Here is a 19578-nt window from a genome sequence, read left to right as displayed (position 1 = left end):
AAGTCGGGTAATGAAAAGTTTTGGGTCTTGTCGTTGGCCAACAGTTCCCCAGGCAGGTAAAATGGTTTGGTTTATTCTAGATCTGGGATGGAAACAAGATTCGGACACTGAAACACGTCGATTCGGACCCACAACGTAGGACTCCGTTCCTGAAGATGGCTCCCATCCATTGACACCCTGTTTGGCCATACACGTCGTCGGCATTACTACAATTCGGAGCATATGACATTATTTAGACAGAACGGGACGGAAATTGAAACGGAAGTGGTAGCCCCGCCCCTCTCCGGATTAACTAGAGTCAGTTTTTGGGTCCATACGAGGTCAAGAATTCATTTGATGGCGATCTACAGTATTTCAGCTATACATACCATACTCTGCCATCGAATGATCACCCTCTCCAATGGTCCTACTACAGCCTTACCTCCTACCCCAGATTTCCATCACCACCGCTTCGTGCACAGAACGGCTCGTTAATGAAGTGGGGTCCCCACAGAAAAAGAGTTCTTCTGGCTGTACACTACTGACACTCCTGTGCAGATGAGTTTCTCAAGCGTCTTCCATGGAAGTTATTGTACGCGCAAGGAGGCTGCCTGATCTGTCTCCGGTATCTTCCTCGAAGCCACAGGAAGACACCCGCTAAATTCCTAGCCCGGGACGAGGAGGTCGGAAGAGACTGGTATATACGAGGTGTGGTAGACGTAGACGGTAGGATTTGGTGTGGTGGTGTAGGAATTGAATTAGTGGTTATGGTTGTGGTAAATGGGATGTTAGTATGGGCCGATACGAAATAGGCAATTTACTGGAGAAGGTAGTAGCTATTCTTAGTTTTCGTACTACTACGGATAACGGATAGGGGCCGTGGGTATATCTTTAAAATAATACCTGGTGAGAATTGACATTTGGCTATCGTCGTGGAGAGGACCTCCATGAATAGATGCCTCTGGGTTGACGTAATAGGTTCCGTCAGATACGTAAAAAACAGTATAAGCGACCAATGAGCCGAAAAACTGACGATGTTCATTGCCAGACTTTCTTACTGCTAAGGAAAAGAATGCAGAAACCTAAGCTGTCCTGGGCTTTGTCATATCTAACCACACTCTTCTTACATCGTCTTCTATACATCTGCTATCTTTTTTCTTTGTTACTACGGGCCTAAATCAGGCAAGTTAATGCGCACGGAGTTTCGCACCCTAATCTCTCGGTAGCTACTTCTTTTTTCTCCCCCAATCGCTCCTCCAAAGTATCCCCCACCATTAATTAACACTCAAGTCTCTTCTGTAGCGAATTTAGTGTCGAAAATTACTAAGAAAACCGCCCACTTTACCCTTCCAAGCAAGTTGTTGCAACCAAATTCCTATTCCAGTTTTGAATATTCTTTACTGAGTGTCATAGTAATCGGCAAGATTCCCTGTGAACCTTGCACCATTCTCATGGACCATCCGACTCTCATTGTCTTCTGGTCCCCCACAGTCTCTTTGCTAACATTGTTCTCACAAAAACATCTCTCTCTCTCCGCATTTCTCGGCTTCAATTCCCTCGCTAATCAGCGAGCATATTCTCTTAATACTAGTTTTCGACGCGTAACACCACCCAGATTCTATATTTAGTGGCTGTAGCTGAAAAGGGAACAAGTCCGAGGAACCCCAGACCATCGTAAGGTAACTTGAACCACTATGTCATCAAACGAGCTGCTGCCTCTTCAAACAGAAAATCGCCTTTCTTGGCATTTGTCATGTTTATGGAGAAACATGAAACATAAAATGCCTAGCAATTCGACCTCATCGTGATCCAAGATCCGCAAGGAGTATTTCCTGGAGTACGTTACCATGTTATTCCGTTCTCGCTGTTATTTTTATCGTGTTTCCTGTTATTATTAAACTCTTAATAATAATAAAGTGTAATATTCCTACATTATTCCTTAACTAGCAACAATTCTGCTATGACAACGGTATCTCAACGACCCTTATAACACCGCACCGTAGCCAAGGACAACCTGTCATTAGCATGATCGCATTGTCTATTATTCTCGATCTTCTCATAAACCCGTGGACCACCGGCTTCTTCTTCTTCATCTTCTTCTTGTTCCTCTTCAAATCATATCTTCTATCTTCTTCCCAACTGTTCTTTCTTTCCCCCCACCTGATCTTGTCACTCTCCTCATTCATACTCCTATCCATATATCCATTCTCTTATCGGGAGTATCCCATTAAACCTTATCCTGCCCCATTACGTCATCGCATCTCGCGTTTGATATAATACTAGATTTCTGTTTACATCAACACTCTTCGAGGCTCAGCTCAGTTCGTTGATTCCCCATATTTTTCACAACTTTAGTTGTTCCTTCTTTAGTTGGGGGTGCTTCTACTTCAGGATTCCAGCTTCTCGGCTTCTCAAAAGTAATGCCCGAGAATCGCCAGCTTCGGTCCGTAAAACTGGGCCATCTCGATCCCATTCCCTCAGTGGAACAAGGTCGTATCCAAAACCATAGCCAGGGCCATCGATTTCCTGATGCTCTCTCATTCACGCCTTCCCAAATAAGTAGGAATCCAAACATCATCGAACCTCCATCTGCGACTTCACAGCTGCATCTGTCTGTCCTCAGGCTGGCCAGGACCATGCCTAATACCCCAAACGTCCTTCCAAGCGAGCCAAAGCTCAATTTGTCCAAGATCAAATCTCTAAGTAAATTAGATATACGGTCGCCGGTTATCTTTGGCACGGGTTCCTCCAACACAAATGCCTTGGAGCGAGTGATTAGTAACAGCATTAACGAACAGACATCGCTTTATACGTCCCAAACAAATGGCACTGTGGCATCCAAACTACTTAGCATCGGACCCAAAGCGATATATGCTTTAAGAAATTACTACAATGACTTCACCACCATAGACTGGGCCAAAGCATACATTCTGACCAATAGATTTAACTACGAATTAGAAAAGAACAAGTGGATTGCAAATCCACCCGAAAAGTTCGACAATTCCTACTCTTCGATAGACGAACTTTCAGGAAATACCATTCCATTGTATTATAAGTCATACTTGGTATTGGGCAAATGGATACTTATCGTGATCATCGGGTTTGTGTTCTCCCTTATTGCATTTTTGATAGACAAGTTTGAGATCCTATTGGTGGGTTTTAAGCATGGCTACTGTAGAACTAACTGGTTTGCCAGTCAAGTATCCTGTTGTGCTAATACCATACACGATAGTAGCTCAGGAACAATTCCACAAGTAATGCTCATGAATTTATTCAAACTGGGGTATTTGTTGAACACGAAGAATGGTGCTGCTATTCTGGAATCTTGTCCTGATTGGGTCTCTTGGTCCAATCTCTTTGAGACTATTCCTTTTTATAGAAACTTCAGGTTTGATTTTCTCATTTATGTGGTTCTTACCGTCATTCTTGCGCATTTGGCATGTATCATTACACTATCCACGAAACTCACTGGTGGAGTTGTTGTTACGCCTGTCGATAAAGCACTGGCCAGGTCTGAAGCTGACGTCGATAAGTTTACATCGCCATCAGATGGAGCGCATAGTAAGACAGATGAAAACACATATGACTCTGCCACATATGAGGTGGCTCCTAGGATTATGTACACCGCATGTGGTTCCGGTGTTCCTGAGGTGAAGACCATCCTTTCAGGGTTTGTGATTCGTCGATTCTTAGGTACGTATGCCTTGATCACGAAGACTGCGAGTCTTATTTTAGCCATTGCGTCAGGTATGTCTTTGGGTAAAGAAGGCCCATATGTTCATTTGGCAACAGCCGTAGGCAACATTGCATCAAGATTCTTTCCATTTATAGATGAGAACGATCTCTTAAAGAAACAGATTTTGTCGGCCAGCGCTTCAGCAGGAGTCGCTTTAGCTTTTGGTTCTCCGTTGGGAGGTGTTCTTTTCATACTTGAAGAGATTAATCACTATTTGCCTTCCCACCAGTTGTTCCAGATATTCTTCTGTGCCATTATTTCCACTTTATTTTTGAAATTCTTAAATCCGTATGGAACGGGTAAGACAGTTTTGTTTGAATTAAAGTACTCTTCGGATTGGAATACTGTGGAGCTTATCTTTTTCATCATTATTGGTATAGCTGGCGGTATATTCGGTGCGTGTTTTGTCAAATTTGTGGAGTGGTGGCCCAAGAAGTTTCGTCTGTTAAAACTCATCAAAGATCGACCAATATTTGAAGTGTTCTGTATCGCCATGCTAACAGGACTAGTAACGTTTTGGAACCCTTATACCAAACAAGCTTCTTCAGAATTGGTAATGGACTTGGCAACACCATGTGGAGTCAATGAGATTGACCGCTCATTGTGCCCTACAACCACAGATCAATACTTCAAAGAATTTGGATCCTTGCTCTTTGCATTCACAGTCAAAGTCATATTGACATTTGTTACATTCGGCTTGAAGCTTCCTTGCGGTATTTATGTACCCTCCATGATAGCAGGAGCATTGTATGGAAGAATGTTTGCCATGATCATTCAATGGTTCAATCTCACCTACAATTTAAACATCACCAACAGCAATTCGTCCACGATGGGCACTACTACTACCATTATGAGGTTTATTTGCTCTAAGAATTCTACTGAATGTGTTGATCTCGGCATTTACTCCATGATCAGTGCCGGTGCATTCATGGCCGGTGTCACTAGAATGAATATCACTCTTGTCACTATATTATTTGAATTGACAAGCTCCTATACGTATGTTTTGCCAATCTCAATTTCTATTGCTGTTGCAAACTGGGCAGGAAGCATGTTGGAAAAGAATTCATTGTATGAATCCATATTAATTCTGAATGACTACCCGTTCATGTCGTCTGAAACTGAGGCAATAAACCCTTTCACAACTGCAGGAGACATCATACACGATATCGATACTTATAATGAGAAGGAAGAAAATGAATTACCAGAAACTCCAACATCCGCTTCTTTGCTTCCTGAGGTTGAAATCAGCCGTGTTGAGCAATTAACAGATGAAGACAACAATAAGCTTTACATTGATTTGACAGAATCACCCTATGTCACAGCATCAGTATTGCAAGCGAAGTTCATCCTTTTGTTAGACCAATGCCTTTTAGACGGATGCCTTCCATTGATAAAGAACCAGGTATGTGTGGGTTTGATTTATTTCTCTGAATTAGAGTTCTGCTTGGACAAATTGAAGGAGTTCAGTTTGAAGTACGAGGTTGTAGAAGAGATATACTGTAAGCTATTATCTACTGAGAGATATGAGCAGACTAATGATAGTATCCGAGTTCATGAAAAGCACAATGCAAGTGTCATACATCGTTTGTACGAGGAAAGGCTTGAGATTGATTATTTTAACTATGGGTCGGTTATGACACTCAATCCAGATTATTTGGAGTTAAGCGCCTTATTAGATGATATGACGAATCTTGTGAAATATGTTGATTGCTCTCCTATATTTATCAATAATGACAGCGAACTAAGCTTTGCGCATTTGATATTTGATAGAATCGGTAACAGAGTCATTGTTCTTTTGAAGAATGGGCATTACTACGGTGTTTTGCATAAGAAAGTGCTTATTGATTTTTGTAGGAGAGAAGGTTGAATTTAGCCACTACATGGCGATTAGAATATATGGTGTATATTGCATTAAAATACTCATTAACCAGTCTTTGAGAAACTTCTTTGTATGACCAAATTCTTTATTTTGCAGCAAATGAAAATATGTGATACCAATGTAGCGAACAATTCCAAGTTGGACGTAAGTTCGTCATAATCAATGGTAGAGTCTCCATCCTTCGCACAATCCATTGGGATTTCTATTAGTTGTAGGAGAATTGGATTGGTCTTGATATATTTCCTCCCCGTTGAAGTTCCCATTGAAGTTAGATGTGATTTGCAGTACCGGTTGTATGTGAGAAATTCTTCCACTAAATAATCGAAGGTATTTTTAAATCTTGGGTTTGTTAGAAGACTAATCTGTACCAGTAAGTCCTTAATGAGTTCATTCAAGTGCGTGTTGACCTTAGGAGGATTAGAAAAGTATGATAGAAGCGTTTGCAAAAGCATTCTACTAAATGGTGCCAAGGGATTGAAATAGTGAAAACTTCCTGACATTGCAGAGCTTATCATGAGAAGGAAACCTCCTCTAGAATTCTCTCTCTGCTTAAGCACATTCATACATTGAATGCGCAATTCATACATTTGAATAGGTTCATATACCTTATCAGACTCATTTTGCACATCACACGTCCCAAATAGTTCTAGAGCCATTTGGTCATGATGTTTCAAAGTGACTTCTAATAGGCTTAAGGTTGTATCTCTTTCAGTTTTCTCCTTCCAAGCCATATGCATGAAGTCAAGAATTAGGGAATTGCCGAATATCTTCTTTACTAGTGGTGTTAGCTTCTTTCTAGAAATCATCGTAAAAAGTATTCCCTGTATAATTGCTTGATGAGGACCCACTTCCGTGCAATCCAATATTCTATTCATAAACTGGGTTTCAAAAAAATCAAAGAAGTACCATGCCCAGTTCTCTGGGATAATCTCTAGTATTGTGAAAAATAATCCCAAGTATTCTTGAAACTTAGATGTAAAGTGAATCCTGTTAGCCTGCTTTTCTGTAAGAGCCATATTTGGATCCATAACAAGCACTATTCCATTAAACAAATCAAAGAATTTGTCTATGAAAATATTTGCTAGATTTGAGCATTTAGCTAGCCAACAAATGAGCAATTCATTGCTCTTGGAAAGACTTATGAGTGACAGTAATATTCCAAAGGAAGAAACGTCTTCTTCTAAGAATACAATTCTCTGTATAACATGGTAAACTGGGAGGTACATGGACTTTGTCACTGTGAATTCTGCTCTAGATTTCCTTGAGCCTCTCAACAAAGTGGTTACATGTTTCAATCCATTGTCATTTTGTATTTTCAAGAGCCAAATGTCCAAAATGTCTGGATGAAAACTGAAGACGAGTATAACGTTAGAAATAAGATTCTTCAAGTACGTCTTCTGGTATGGTTGCAAGCTTTCGTAACTATCCAAGATAATGAGGTATTCTCCTAATATCTGGGCCAAGACGAAGTTTACTTCATCGTCAAACCTAACACTTCTTTGCCCCATAAGTAGTACAAACGATATCAACCGCTTGAACAAGATTGCTTGCAGGTTAAACAAATTCACATCGGTATCATGGATCTGAATCCTACTCAATGATAAGAAGAACCCGCTCCTGATTGCGTACTCCATTATTTCTTCTTGATTATTAAAATCGAGATGCTTGTTGAGATTACACAAGTCCGAGCTTAATGCTGATGGTAGAAGAAACCGGTCTTGGTCTGATACGCCAGAGTCCGTCTAGATAGGTGTCAGTATAAGCTTCTCTTATTTGCTTCCAAATTTTAAACGATATTCTTACAATTTCAATAAACTGAACCACTGTTCTCTGTGTTCTCTGTATCAACGATTGTATACTCATCAAGTCCAAGAAACTCCCATTGCTGACTTCAGCACCACCAATGTCATCAGAATAGTAGTATTTCTTCAGAACCATTGTCGGCTAAAATACCAATTTTTGGCTTTCACTTTTCTGAATCCACTTGCTTTCTCTTTCAACCAGTTTACTATTAGCCCCGACACTTGAAACCTCTTGAAAACACCAATCACTGCTTGTAACCTCTTTCCTCACCCAATCAGTTGCCTTGAAACAGACGGTTTTTATTTGCAGCCATTTTGTACCCAATGTCCTGCAGAGACCACTTCTGAAACAGTAATCTTTTTACAGCCAACTTTCCTATAAAAGGTTGTGGATCCGTCGTTTTTCTTATTGAAGGCAGTGTTCTGGAAGTAGTGATAGATCTATTTAGAGGATTTATAGTATTATATATATATATATTGCTATTATTGTATATATTGTATACAGTGTGTATTGTCATATAAATTCATTGATTTAAAAATTGTATTGAATACTATGTCTAAGAATGTGGAACATAGTAGGCAGTCTGCTCCCAGCGAGTCAAGTGTTGCAGCCTTATCTAATCGATACACATATAACAAGTTCGGCTCCAGAAAAAGACTACTGGATCGCCTTACAGTTGCACCCTCAGGGGAGACTTTGAAGGACGAAGTAGGTCTGTCGAGTGAAACCAGATCTCCAAGTGAAAACCGTAAAAAGGTGGCTTTCAAAGAAGAGCGGCCATCTGTATTCGTTAAGGATCTCGATTACAATAATCACTATATCCATACAGGTCAATCTCCTGTCAGCCAGATCCGAAATATCAAAAACCCAATCGAAGGGTACCCAAAATTGAATAAACTACACACATTGAAGAAAGCACAGGTAGTCAAACATTCCACTAAGCCTTACGGTGTGAGAATCCGGTCAGATAGAATCATTCCAACGATTAACTCATGGATCGAGCAGTATAGCTTGAAATTTGATGTTATTATGATTGGTGCCTTGATTGAAAATCAATTTATTTTGCCTTTACTACAATCAATACCTATTCATAAGTTGTGCTCCAAACCTGGTTTCTTGTTTATTTGGGCAACAACTCAGAAGATTCTGGAGTTGACAGTGTTGCTAAACAACGAAAACTTCAATAAGAAATTTAGAAGATCGGAAGAGCTCATATTCCTTCCAGTAGACAAAACCTCGCCATATTATCCCGCTGACAAAGGTGATGGGTCTTTACTACAGAAGCAGCAATGGCACTGCTGGATGTGTATCACTGGAACTGTGCGTAGATCCACTGATAATCACCTTATCCATTGCAATGTGGATACCGATTTACAGATTGAGTCTCCGAATGACACTCGTAAGAATGCTGTTCCAGACTCGATGTATAGAGTTGCGGAGAACTTCTCAAACTCTAACAGGAGATTGCATATTGTCCCATCGAAGACAGGATACGACATGCCCATTAGATTGAGAGAAGGTTGGGTCATCATGGGACCAGATGTCATATTGAATAACTTCCATCCCGCCGCTTACATCAAAGATTTGAGCACCTCGTCTTTGCTACAGTACAAAACATATGCTAATGGCTTAAACAGTGTATCTAATGCACAATACTTAGTTCCTCAAACCGACGAAATTGAAGATTTGAGACCCAAAAGTCCCACCATTGCTGGCAAGAAGCTTCAATCGCAACTTTGAAACTATTGTGGCTGTAACTACAACAGAAGAATCAAAAAAGTCTCAGTCTAGCAACATGTTAGTAAGATGTAATCAATATCATAGTTTTCCATGGTAGTTGAATTTGAAATCTAAAGTGGATATCAGATAAATTGATGAATGTTGGAAAAGGTTGTTATCAGCATCGCCTAAACTAAGAGTGAGCTGAGTAAGGTTATCATCAGCAACAATAGAATTTCAATTTCTTCTACATGGTAGTCCTTATAGGTACATACAATTTTGCAGAATTTGCTATTCAATGCTATAGGAAGAAGAAGAAGTAGAAGAAATACTATATAGAAATGCCATTAAATATAATCCGAAAATTTTTCATCCATACATCTGAAAGTCGGGTAAGTTGTGTTTCTCTGTGCAGGAATATCTTTGCATAATCATCGGTAAGGGCTAAGCTGCAAAATGGATACAAATATAACTAATATCATATTGGTCTACATTTTCTAATAAACAATTTTATAGAAAGACATTGATTGATTCTAAACAAAATGAGTCTAATTATATCAATTAACAAAATTCTATATGGAAAAATTTTGAAAACCGCTGGAAAGTTTTGTTGGGGTTGATGGCTTAAATTGGCGGTAGAAGTATCCAACAAAGAGCCATGGCTGGAAAGTATGAGTAGGAGTCCACCCAGATAGAAGTATCTAATCATTGGCCAGCCAATTGCCCTGGAAAGTTTAATTAGTTTAATTAGTAAGTTTTAATGGATAGAAGTATCTAATTAATGGCCAGGGCAATAACTTGTCGGAGGAATTTCGAATCTTTGCATTTTTCATCTTCATTGATATAGCCTAATAGCAGAAAATAACCTAATATATCTTAGCATGCGATCCCAACCCTTCGTCCTCATACAATATATATCATTCGATTACCGGAGTCTAATGGTTGGAACATCTTCCCAAAGGGAATTTGTCTGACTTCATACGAAAATTATTCTAACATTTGTGTGAAAGAGGCCCCCTTTAAATAGTCCGAAATTTTGAATCGACCAATGTGACTCAATAAACTCGGTCCATAAAATAGTGTGATCCCCTCCTTTGCAATAATGTAATTACTCACAATGGTAAATTAGTCATTTTCCAAGAATTGTAGCCTAAGTAATGGACAATGTTTCCCGTATTCTGCTTGCTTTGTAGACTATTTAGGGGAGTATGACTAATTTGAATAATTCTAATTCTCAAACAATTCCTGAAAATTTGGCAACAATTATAAGAAATCACATCAAAAGCAGGACCCGTTTCAATATTTCAAGTGTTTTCTGAAGAACGAGAAGTCACCTATTTATTGTAATTTAAATAAGTAAATCATAGGTGAACCTCTGCATCATTTTATAAGCAATGAATTTTACATATTGACCAATATGGGAGATGGTTTATTAGGTTTGAAACAGATATCTCAATATTGCGGCACGGATTTTTTTGCCATTTTCACGTGTATTTTAGAACGTGAGCTAAACACGAAGAGATTAGCTTGATACAAATATTAATCAAGAAATGGTTGCGTGGTCTAGTTGGTTATGGCATCTGCTTAACACGCAGAACGTCCCCAGTTCGATCCTGGGCGGAATCATTCTTTTTTTTGTTTTTTGACGTGAAGCTGTTATCTAAAAGAAGTTCTTCTGCCCCTGCAATTAATACGAGCTAATCTGACAGTGCCATTGTTAGAGGCGGCATTAAAGCCTTGTAAGTGCGCTTATGAATGCCATGCATTGTGGGTATTTTTTTTGGGAGAGAAGTATTTGATAGAGTGATGATAGCCTTGGTTCGGCTTGTAGTACAAATCAAAGAATAACTGTGAAGAGAGTATCATAAGAGATGAGAAGAGATCAGTCTACGCAGGCAAAATAATATGTTATAGGCTCTTTTCTTTTGGTGACAAGGAATATCCAAGAAGAGGAGGACATGTGGAGTATTTATGTCACCATTCCTTTTATGCTGGTTATACCACGAGGAATAATGAATGTCACTTAAGTAAGAGTTGTAATAACTTATTCCCCACTTATCCCCCCTTCTACATTTCAACAAATCTCTTCGCAACGATGTCCCCACGATGGATCCTTGGATTTGAAACAACATCGGGCGTCAGGAATTTATCAAGTGTGGCCGTGGGAGAAAGCGGAAAAATCCACTGAAAAGATAAAGTTCCAAATCTTCAAACGGTGGAGAGTGCAACGTGGAAAATGAAACAAATTAGTGATGGATTTTAGTTAGCAATTAGAAGGACTATTCCCAACTAAATGGAAATTGGCCACTTGAGTGGTAACAAGGTAATCCCCTTCACTTGTGGATTAACAGGAAGCAGGTCCACTGATGTGCATGTTTCCCCATCAACCGTAGATTCCAGTCGCAGGCCAATTTTCATCCACAGAAGCGGGCTAAGGTGCTGTGGGGAAAAGTGTTCGAAGGTATTACCGATAAATGTATAATTACCGTAATATCCTAGAGTCCAAAGACCTTACATCAGCCAGCATCCCACGACGTAATAGCTCCCATGACCGCATAACCATAACCGCATAACCACAACCGTTGATCCCACAGTCATCCCCGAGCTCCACTTCCCGTGAGCGGTTTTTTTTTGGGTCACTGGGGCCGACACCGTGATATGAGTCTCGCTAGCGACTCGCTACGCAGCGATACACGCTGCCACGGTAGAGAAGATTAGATCATCGCGGCTCATTGAAGAAACAAAGCCGCGATCAGGCTGTACAGAGAAGGGGGCAGAGAGGTTGAAGGCGGAGGGAGGGGAGATTGTGGGCACAGTGGTCGTAGGCACAGTAGAGACAATAGGCACAGTAAGTTGGAAAGACCGACGTAGGCGATGTTCTTGTTAATAGAGACCTGAAGATCAACACAAACGAGAGATATTTATAGAGTCATTGTTGTGATTACAATTGATTTGATGAATGCGGTAGTGACAAGAAAACAGCCAGCCTGTGAGTATTATCAGTGTACATCAACACAATAATCTAATAATCTTAATGATCTACTACTGTTTCCCTTAGAATCTCCACAAATGTAGCATCATCACTTCGAAAGCATCTCTATCTATCTATCTATCTATCATCTCGTACCTCGTATCCCATCTTGTTCCAACACCACTAATGTACCTCCAACGTACCGTCCCCCCTCTCCCTGGACATCCCCTAATTGCCTTATCCCTCCCGATCAGGGAGCCCTCAAAAGAAACGCTTGGTGCTGCCACCATTAAGGCGCAAATTATAGACGGCTCTGGTTCTGATCCCAAAAGTCTGGATCCGATTCTCGTTGTAGTTCTGTGAGAAGCGTAATTTCTCTCTATCTACTCCCTGTCATTGCCATTGCCGTTGCCGTTGCCGTTGCCGTAACAGATGCCTTTCAAAATTGATATGCTCTGAAGTAATATTACTTTGTAGTCTTATATTACGCATTCATACTGAGTACTCAGTATATATGCCTTCAAATGACGACATCTTTGTTCCGATACATACTTGAACTACTGTCTTCCTTTAAACAACTCTTCTTTCATCTCCGCCTTTCTTCCTCAAACTGTCACTCACATAATCTTATATTGTACTGGTAGTGTCATTCCGTGGTGACGCTTCTAACTTGAGCGGCTAAAAGAAGATTGGAGCATATCACTTATTAGCTATTAGCTATTAGCTATTAGTTAGTTACTTAATACTCACTTACTTAATACTCACTTAATTAATACTCACTTATTCAGTGCCTCCTTCATTTACTCACTTACTCAGTGCCTCCTTCACTTATCGATTTACTCGTTCCTCGTTTCGTCGCTAAATACGTCTTAAGTGAATTCGTGATTTTGTCTGTTCCTTTGTTCCTTTGTTCCCTTGTTCTCTTTTCTTCTTTTCTTCTTTTCCCTTTCTTTTCTTTTCCTTGGATTGGGCTTAATTACCTGGAACAACGGGTCTCACATTCGGTGGAAGCTTATTAAAAGTGGGATCGACTGCGATTACAATTTACGGATTTGAGTTTGCTTTGCTCTTCACTCTTTCTTTTCGGTAGAACTTATCAGCGTGGTTTGGTTTCTGGTTTCCACTTTGACATCTTTCTTCCCTGTGCATTTCCTTTGGATCAGTATCCATCCCCTCAGTTCATCAACTCAAGCTCCGGCTTCACCTTGATCATACATACTCCCTTATCGCATCGACTTCAAGCCACATCTTCCGTCCCTATCATTCACACAAATCCTTCCACATGGACCTTCCGGCCCCGTACAAGCTCCTCCTGGTGTTACTGGACGAAGTGTCCAACACGCTTACCCTTCATCCTCAGATAGCCACGTTGAACCAGCTCTTCCTTAAGTGTCTTAAAGAACCCCGGTATCAGGCGCCGCTCACCATAGTCGAGTTATCATCGTTGTTCAAGAGCTTCTACCGTGATCTCAACTCCCTCGTCATCAACATCTTTACCCTGTCCAATCTGACAAAGAAAAGCCTTATTGCCAACTCAGAATATTTCAATGCTAACCCCAAAGTATTTGATTACCTCCTTGCCATAGCCAATTATAGCACATCTTCCATCAAACTCCTTAAGCGGTCTGATAACGACGCCCTCTATCAATTAAGAATATTCAATTACTACAAGTTCTTGACTGTGGCGGAGTCCATTGAAGCCACCCATTTAAGTCTCTTCAACTCCATCAATAGCGGTGAAAGCGTAACGTTGTACGATAAGTTATTCCGCTTTGATCAGAAGGATATCATATACCAAGAGTTCCTTGAAGAGAAACTTTCAGTATTGAGGGGCCTTCAGCTCTCTTTCACTTGCTTTGTAGACAAGGGAGTCTCCAACCAGGACAAGATCGTGCTTTTCTTGGAGTCTCTAACCGAAGAAGAGTTGGCTCCTATCCAACAGAATATATCAGATCTCAACACAGTCAATGTCACACCATATCTGAAGCTAAAGAGCATTGTACTCATTCATAAGAACCTCATAAAACTTTATGTGAAGGCAGGCTTCAAAAACAGTGAAATCAACAATGATCTCCTTCTTCCTTCCCTAATCTACCTCATTATTTACAAGCTCTCGAGTCGTGATTTGTACTTGAACTTCTTGTTCATTCAAAATTTTGCAAATCTCTTTGATCCATACAGAGTGGAGGTCTTTCCAGTCAATCTCAACTCCTCATATTACCCTTCCCCGGAGAAGACCGTGTTATCGACCAAATATAGAATCTGCAATCTTTATGAATTGCTTAACTTGAACGAGACACAAGATCAGCCTCAGGTGCTGGATCATTTAGGAGGTGAAGATTTAAATTTCTTCGATAACGATAAAGACTTGATCCACTACTTGGCAGAGACGTATATGAATACAGGAGAGTTGCATTACTATTTGACAAACTTTGAGGCTATAATAGTCTTCTTGTCGAATATTACTATATCTGAATTGCTTGTGACTGATCCTCAAGACAATGAAGTCGAAGAAGTAAGTGACTTAGTTAACGGTGATTCCGATGAGACTAAGGAACGGTCAGTCAAAAGCAATGGCAATACTCGTAATGGCGCTAAGCAGAACAAACTTCTTCTTGCACCTATCTCCAAACTCGTTGATGAGGAGCTTCTTTCTCACTTCCAGTTTCCCGATGGAAAGCTTAGCGAGGAGATAATTGCCAAGGAAGAGACGGAGAAGCAGCAGAATAGATCGAGGTCATCGTCTTTAATGAACACCATAAGTAACAGGATCAATGAGACGAGATCCAGATCTAACAGTTCGATCTTAAATACACTTAAAACCACCAATGTCTCAGCATTGAAGGAGAGCTTCCCAACTCTTTCTTCACCACCAGATATTGAGGCAGCCACAACATCTACCAGTGACTACATTGACTCGGAAAATACTGGCTTCGCAATGATGAGAAATATACTAGGCCGCTTTGGCTCAGTACTGGTGGCTCTGTTTAAGTCCCCTACAGAGGAGCATCACCCACTCTCGACTGTCCAAGATCAGGAATCTGTAAGCGACGACGTATCTCTCTCATCGCTGTTGTTGCAAAAGCGGTCGAATACATTAATTAGTAAATTATCGCCCAATCACTCGAGGACAAGGTCTCTGTCATTAGAGAATTCGAATAATGGGAATGGAAATGCATTTCTTAATAATCATTCTTCTAACAACAAGAGGAATTCGATTACTGCTAAGCTTACAAACGGAGTGTCGGAGTTCATGACGAAGTTGAACTCAACGCAGCAGGCTTCGCAATTACAGACTTCAATTAACAAGAACATCTCCAACAGTTCATTACACTCCTTAGAAGGTGGAGAACTGACAGATGCATTACCGTCACTTCTGAGAAGACCCGATTACATAAGAAGCAGAACCGCCAGTATCCAAATCATGGATAAGTTCTTTAACAATATTAGTGCAAATTATCAACAGCTGCAACAACAACAGAGAATGCCATCATTATCTTCTAATAGTGAAGAAGTGATGGTGACACCTGAGGAGTTGATTAAGTACCAGCGGGTAGATTTTGAGAGCTTGACTATCAAGGATTTAAGGATAATCAAGGGATACTACGACCAGCTCTGTGATTTGGTAGTTCCTCTGCCTAACGCAAACTCGAATGGCAAGGCTGAACGTAATGGATCCATCGATGGTATATTCAGAACCAACACCAATGGCAAGGCCAACGACAAATCTAACGACGAAATTTCTACCGATAGCACCAGTCTTTAGGCGATGCTGTAACGAAATATATAGAGCATTAATATACGCGCATGGCGTATTCAGAAGCACCTTTAATTGTAGACTGTTTCATTGTAATAAAAAGAGTTAACATTATGACGATTTGCATCCAATTACCAAAAACCTTTTTTATCACCATCTTGGTTTGCACCCACCACGCACCTTTCTTATCCCCACCAACTGCAACCACTGCCCAGCATACTGCACAGTATCCCTCGGAGTTGTTCCAGAAAAATCTACCAGTTTGGAAATGACAGGTTTTGGCATACTACGGTTTTACTATGGAGTATTTAATGTATGGTTCATTCTCCATTAATACGATAGTAGAGCTGTATTAGTTCTTTTACATAGTAACGATTGGTTATATTTGGACCTCGTATATGGGCAGAGTAGTATGTTATGACATATGATTTCTTCTGGAAGAAAACATGGTAGATCATCGGAAGATTTGGTGTCTGACCTACAAGATGAAAAGAGAATAAAGCTCGATAATCTTTTCAGTGGACTCTCTATTGCCGAGGATAAGAGCAGTGATTCGGACCTGGAAGCAAAAGCACATTCCAGGACCAAAGCGAGCTTTTCTGATGATGATTTCATCATAAACCCCAAACTTGAGGCTTACTCGGTGTTTAAGAAACCAAGTGGAAAGAGCAACACAGCAACCGGGACGGGAGCCCACTTTAATGATTACATTACAGAGAAACTTATTTTTCATTTCAACGAAGAATTGGCTAAGAATTTCCAGGTGCTTCCTTGGTACGATTATCGATTTCTTGTGATATACAGGTTCCAACGATGGGCCGTTAAGATGTTCAACAGGTTCATCAGAGAATACAACAAAAGGCATGGCACCAATATCAGACCCATTCGTGTGTACGACAAAATTGTCCAATTGGTAGCAGAGAACAAGTTGACCACCGGCGAGCTATTTAATATTCTTCTCCAAGAGAACTACTTGGAAATGGTACGGCTTGACAAGAAAATAAGACACCGGGAACAAGCGAAGCAGCGTCTGCAGAGGGAGGAAGAGGAAGAGATGGTGAAAAATTTGGGATATGATTACTGGGACAACTTGAAATTTGATCTGGACTTTGATATGATGGACTCAATGGAGCCAATACGGCAGAGACCTGTGCGACAACAGCAAAAAGTAGTGGAGCTAATATCAGATGAGTCAGATATGGAGATAGACGAGGTGATGGAGGAAACTGCCCGACGGACTATGGAGTCCAATTATGGTTCCTATTACTCGGGATAGGAGTCAGTTTGAAGTTGAGTGCAATGGCTTATGTGGCTAAGTAATATGAGATGGAGTCCGATGCATAATAGCAGACAAGGTATATAGAAAGGATTCCGTCTGTTGATAAGGAACTGCTATAGAGAATCATTACCCGAAAACATTGACGATTTATGAGATCGAGAACAACAGATAGAAGCATTTTTCATAATGATATCGTATAGTACAGTATAGTACAGTAAAGCATAATTTAGCAAAGCATAGTATAGCATAGTATTACACAGTATAGTGTGGTATAGCATTGTAATAGACTTAGTTGAGCACAGCATAGTGCAGCACATCATAGTATAGTGCGTGTAGTAAAGTGCAGCATTGCAGTAGAGGAGTATAGTACAGAATCGTAGAATATAATACAGCATAGTAGCACATCACAGCACAGTAAAAGATACCACAGTAAAGTATAGTACATTAACTGATGCAAATCATAGAGCAAATGCAAATCATAGATACTGAAAAATCATCTCCATCTCCATATTCAACAATTAAAAAACCCCACACAAATCACTAACAAAACAACAGAATAAATCCCCCTGCCTCCTCCGTCACATTAATCATCCAAAATTCACTATTACCATTATAACTACGATAGCCACGGTTGTGGTCCTTTTTCTTATCTTAATGTGGAGAAAACACTTGAATCATACCATGACTCATGAAGTCATGTATATAAACCTTCACTTGCTGATATAATCAGATAAGACAATGTCCAATGCTACAGGAACAAGTCACTGGTCCTTGATAAGACAGCAGTCTTATTAATTTTATTGTAAGATAAAGTTTTGCAAGAAAGCTTCTTTATCTCACCGGATAGAAGTAATACGCTTCATGGTCTCTATTATAAATTTGCCCCACGAAGTGGTGGTCAAGATCTTCAAGAACTTGACACCCGGCGAGACATCGCTGGTCATCGATAAGTTGAAGTCAGACGATACCAACCACACTAGATACGTGGATTTGTTGATCCGGTTGCTTTACCAAAGACTATTCAATGGAAAACTCATGATAATAAACGAAGAACCAAACCAATCGTTTGAATATGATACGTTGTTAACAATAGACTCGTTTGAAGAGCGGTTTGCTGTCGAGAACTACGAGAACTTGTTGTTCCAAGAAATAAGACCAAACTACGTGGAGATAAAGTTTACCCGTCAGGTTAACGATTATAACAACTTCATCAACAACTTATACAAATTCTACAACTTGCTTAGTAGAAGTGATGACGAAGAAGACGTGAGACTCTTGAAATACTTCGAAACTAAAATCTTACAATTGAATTTCTACACCGACGGAAATCTCGTTTTGATTGAAAATCCAACGTCTCTATCGACAATCATAATCAAGATCCTCATAAATTTGGCCAATAATAAGAACCTCACATTCAAGATGATGCAATTTACAATTAAGTCGACCGATGTTGGCAAGCTTTATATATCACAGTGGAGTCAACTCTTGAAGAAGTTTGTGAATCTTGAGATGCTTGACCTTTCCAATAATATCATCTGCTCGGATTACGAGGAGTCTACGGATGTCATAGCTACGTCATTCAAATTGCCTTTGAAATTAAAAACCTTGATTCTAGACCACAATGTCTTGCGTTACGTTTCCAGAGCCATGATTCAGAATTTGCCCAAAACCCTTGAAGTTCTACTGTTGAACAACAACAAGATTACACGGGTGGAATATTTCCCGATGGCGGTCGAATTACCGAATTTGAGGTCACTTCGGTTGAATTTCAACACACGTTTAGCACATTTGGATCCTAAGATTTTTGAAGATCATGGCAATAAGACCTTCACCCTCCAGGTCCGAGGAACATGTCTTGATGACATAACTATTCAACGCTTAAGGCGGGTTGCCAAAGCACACAATTTCTGGCTACATGTGTAGAGGACAAGAGAGGAATGTACATTTACGGAAAAGGAGAACAGGGATTGAAGACATAGCGAAATACAATGCCAAATGTGGTGTTGGCACTACTAATATTATTAACAGAAGGCTGATAACTAAGCCCCAGCCATGGAAGCAACACTGGCAGATAATCAATGGATGAACAATTAGACTGCGAAAAAAAAGGATCAGCGACAACTGTGGAGAGATAATGAAAGACGAACAGAGAATTATGGATAAATTATGGCTCAATGATATAAGATAATGATAAGAGAAGCTGAAGCGTCTTTTGGATAGTTCCTATTTAGTGGGACATTTGAGATTTTTATACATACATATACATACACGAATATATACATATACATACACGAATATATACATATACATACGCATATCTGCCCAATTATAAGTGATTACATATGGAGGTATGTTAGTGCTCACTTTAAAGTCGTAGTGCGCGCGGTGATAAACTATGGTGGTCATTGTTAACTATGGAGGACGCATAAGGCATAAGGCAGAAGATATTGGATAT

At 40.1% G+C, this 19578-nt stretch overlaps 6 protein-coding genes and 1 non-coding gene across 7 annotated transcripts; 6 read left to right on the top strand and 1 right to left on the bottom strand. All coding sequences in view use genetic code 12, as the record gives it.

Moving 5' to 3' along the window:
- Positions 1–2615: 2615 nt before the first annotated feature.
- GEF2 (Gef2p) lies at positions 2616–5582 on the top strand (the record flags this gene model as incomplete). Its single annotated transcript, XM_064921622.1, has 2 exons — positions 2616–3458; positions 3513–5582. 2 exons carry the CDS (start codon positions 2616–2618, stop codon positions 5580–5582), a joined length of 2913 nt encoding a protein of 970 aa, XP_064774562.1.
- A 28-nt stretch (positions 5583–5610) lies between these two features.
- Positions 5611–7532, bottom strand: RJT20DRAFT_147939 (uncharacterized protein; the record flags this gene model as incomplete). The annotated part of the gene is made up of 2 exons (XM_064918950.1): positions 5611–7336; positions 7398–7532. 2 exons carry the CDS (start codon positions 7530–7532, stop codon positions 5639–5641), a joined length of 1833 nt encoding a protein of 610 aa, XP_064774561.1. The 3' UTR covers positions 5611–5638.
- Positions 7533–7832: 300 nt separating this feature from the next.
- Positions 7833–9427, top strand: KAR4 (Kar4p). The gene is made up of 2 exons (XM_064917270.1): positions 7833–9184; positions 9392–9427. The coding sequence occupies exon 1, from the start codon at positions 7950–7952 to the stop codon at positions 9135–9137; it is 1188 nt and encodes a 395-aa protein (XP_064774560.1). The 5' UTR covers positions 7833–7949; the 3' UTR covers positions 9138–9184; positions 9392–9427.
- A 1241-nt stretch (positions 9428–10668) lies between these two features.
- On the top strand, positions 10669–10742 carry RJT20DRAFT_t82. Its single transcript has one exon. It is a non-coding gene; the product is annotated as a tRNA-Val (tRNA).
- A 2627-nt stretch (positions 10743–13369) lies between these two features.
- RJT20DRAFT_118798 (uncharacterized protein) lies at positions 13370–15926 on the top strand (the record flags this gene model as incomplete). The annotated part of the gene is made up of 2 exons (XM_064915877.1): positions 13370–14614; positions 14687–15926. 2 exons carry the CDS (start codon positions 13370–13372, stop codon positions 15851–15853), a joined length of 2412 nt encoding a protein of 803 aa, XP_064774559.1. The 3' UTR covers positions 15854–15926.
- Positions 15927–16126: 200 nt separating this feature from the next.
- On the top strand, positions 16127–17421 carry RJT20DRAFT_128394 (uncharacterized protein). The gene has a single exon (XM_064917269.1). The coding sequence runs from the start codon at positions 16269–16271 to the stop codon at positions 17118–17120; it is 852 nt and encodes a 283-aa protein (XP_064774558.1). The 5' UTR covers positions 16127–16268; the 3' UTR covers positions 17121–17421.
- Positions 17422–17909: 488 nt separating this feature from the next.
- On the top strand, positions 17910–19413 carry RJT20DRAFT_128393 (uncharacterized protein). Its single transcript, XM_064917268.1, has one exon. The coding sequence runs from the start codon at positions 17985–17987 to the stop codon at positions 19044–19046; it is 1062 nt and encodes a 353-aa protein (XP_064774557.1). The 5' UTR covers positions 17910–17984; the 3' UTR covers positions 19047–19413.
- The last annotated feature ends 165 nt before the right edge of the window (positions 19414–19578 follow it).

The sequence above is a fragment of the Scheffersomyces xylosifermentans genome (assembly GCF_036884685.1).
Source record: "Scheffersomyces xylosifermentans strain CBS 12540 chromosome Unknown RJT20scaffold_4, whole genome shotgun sequence".
Taxonomy (NCBI): Eukaryota; Fungi; Ascomycota; class Pichiomycetes; order Serinales; family Debaryomycetaceae; genus Scheffersomyces; species Scheffersomyces xylosifermentans.
This window is presented reverse-complemented; position numbering and strand designations above follow the sequence as displayed.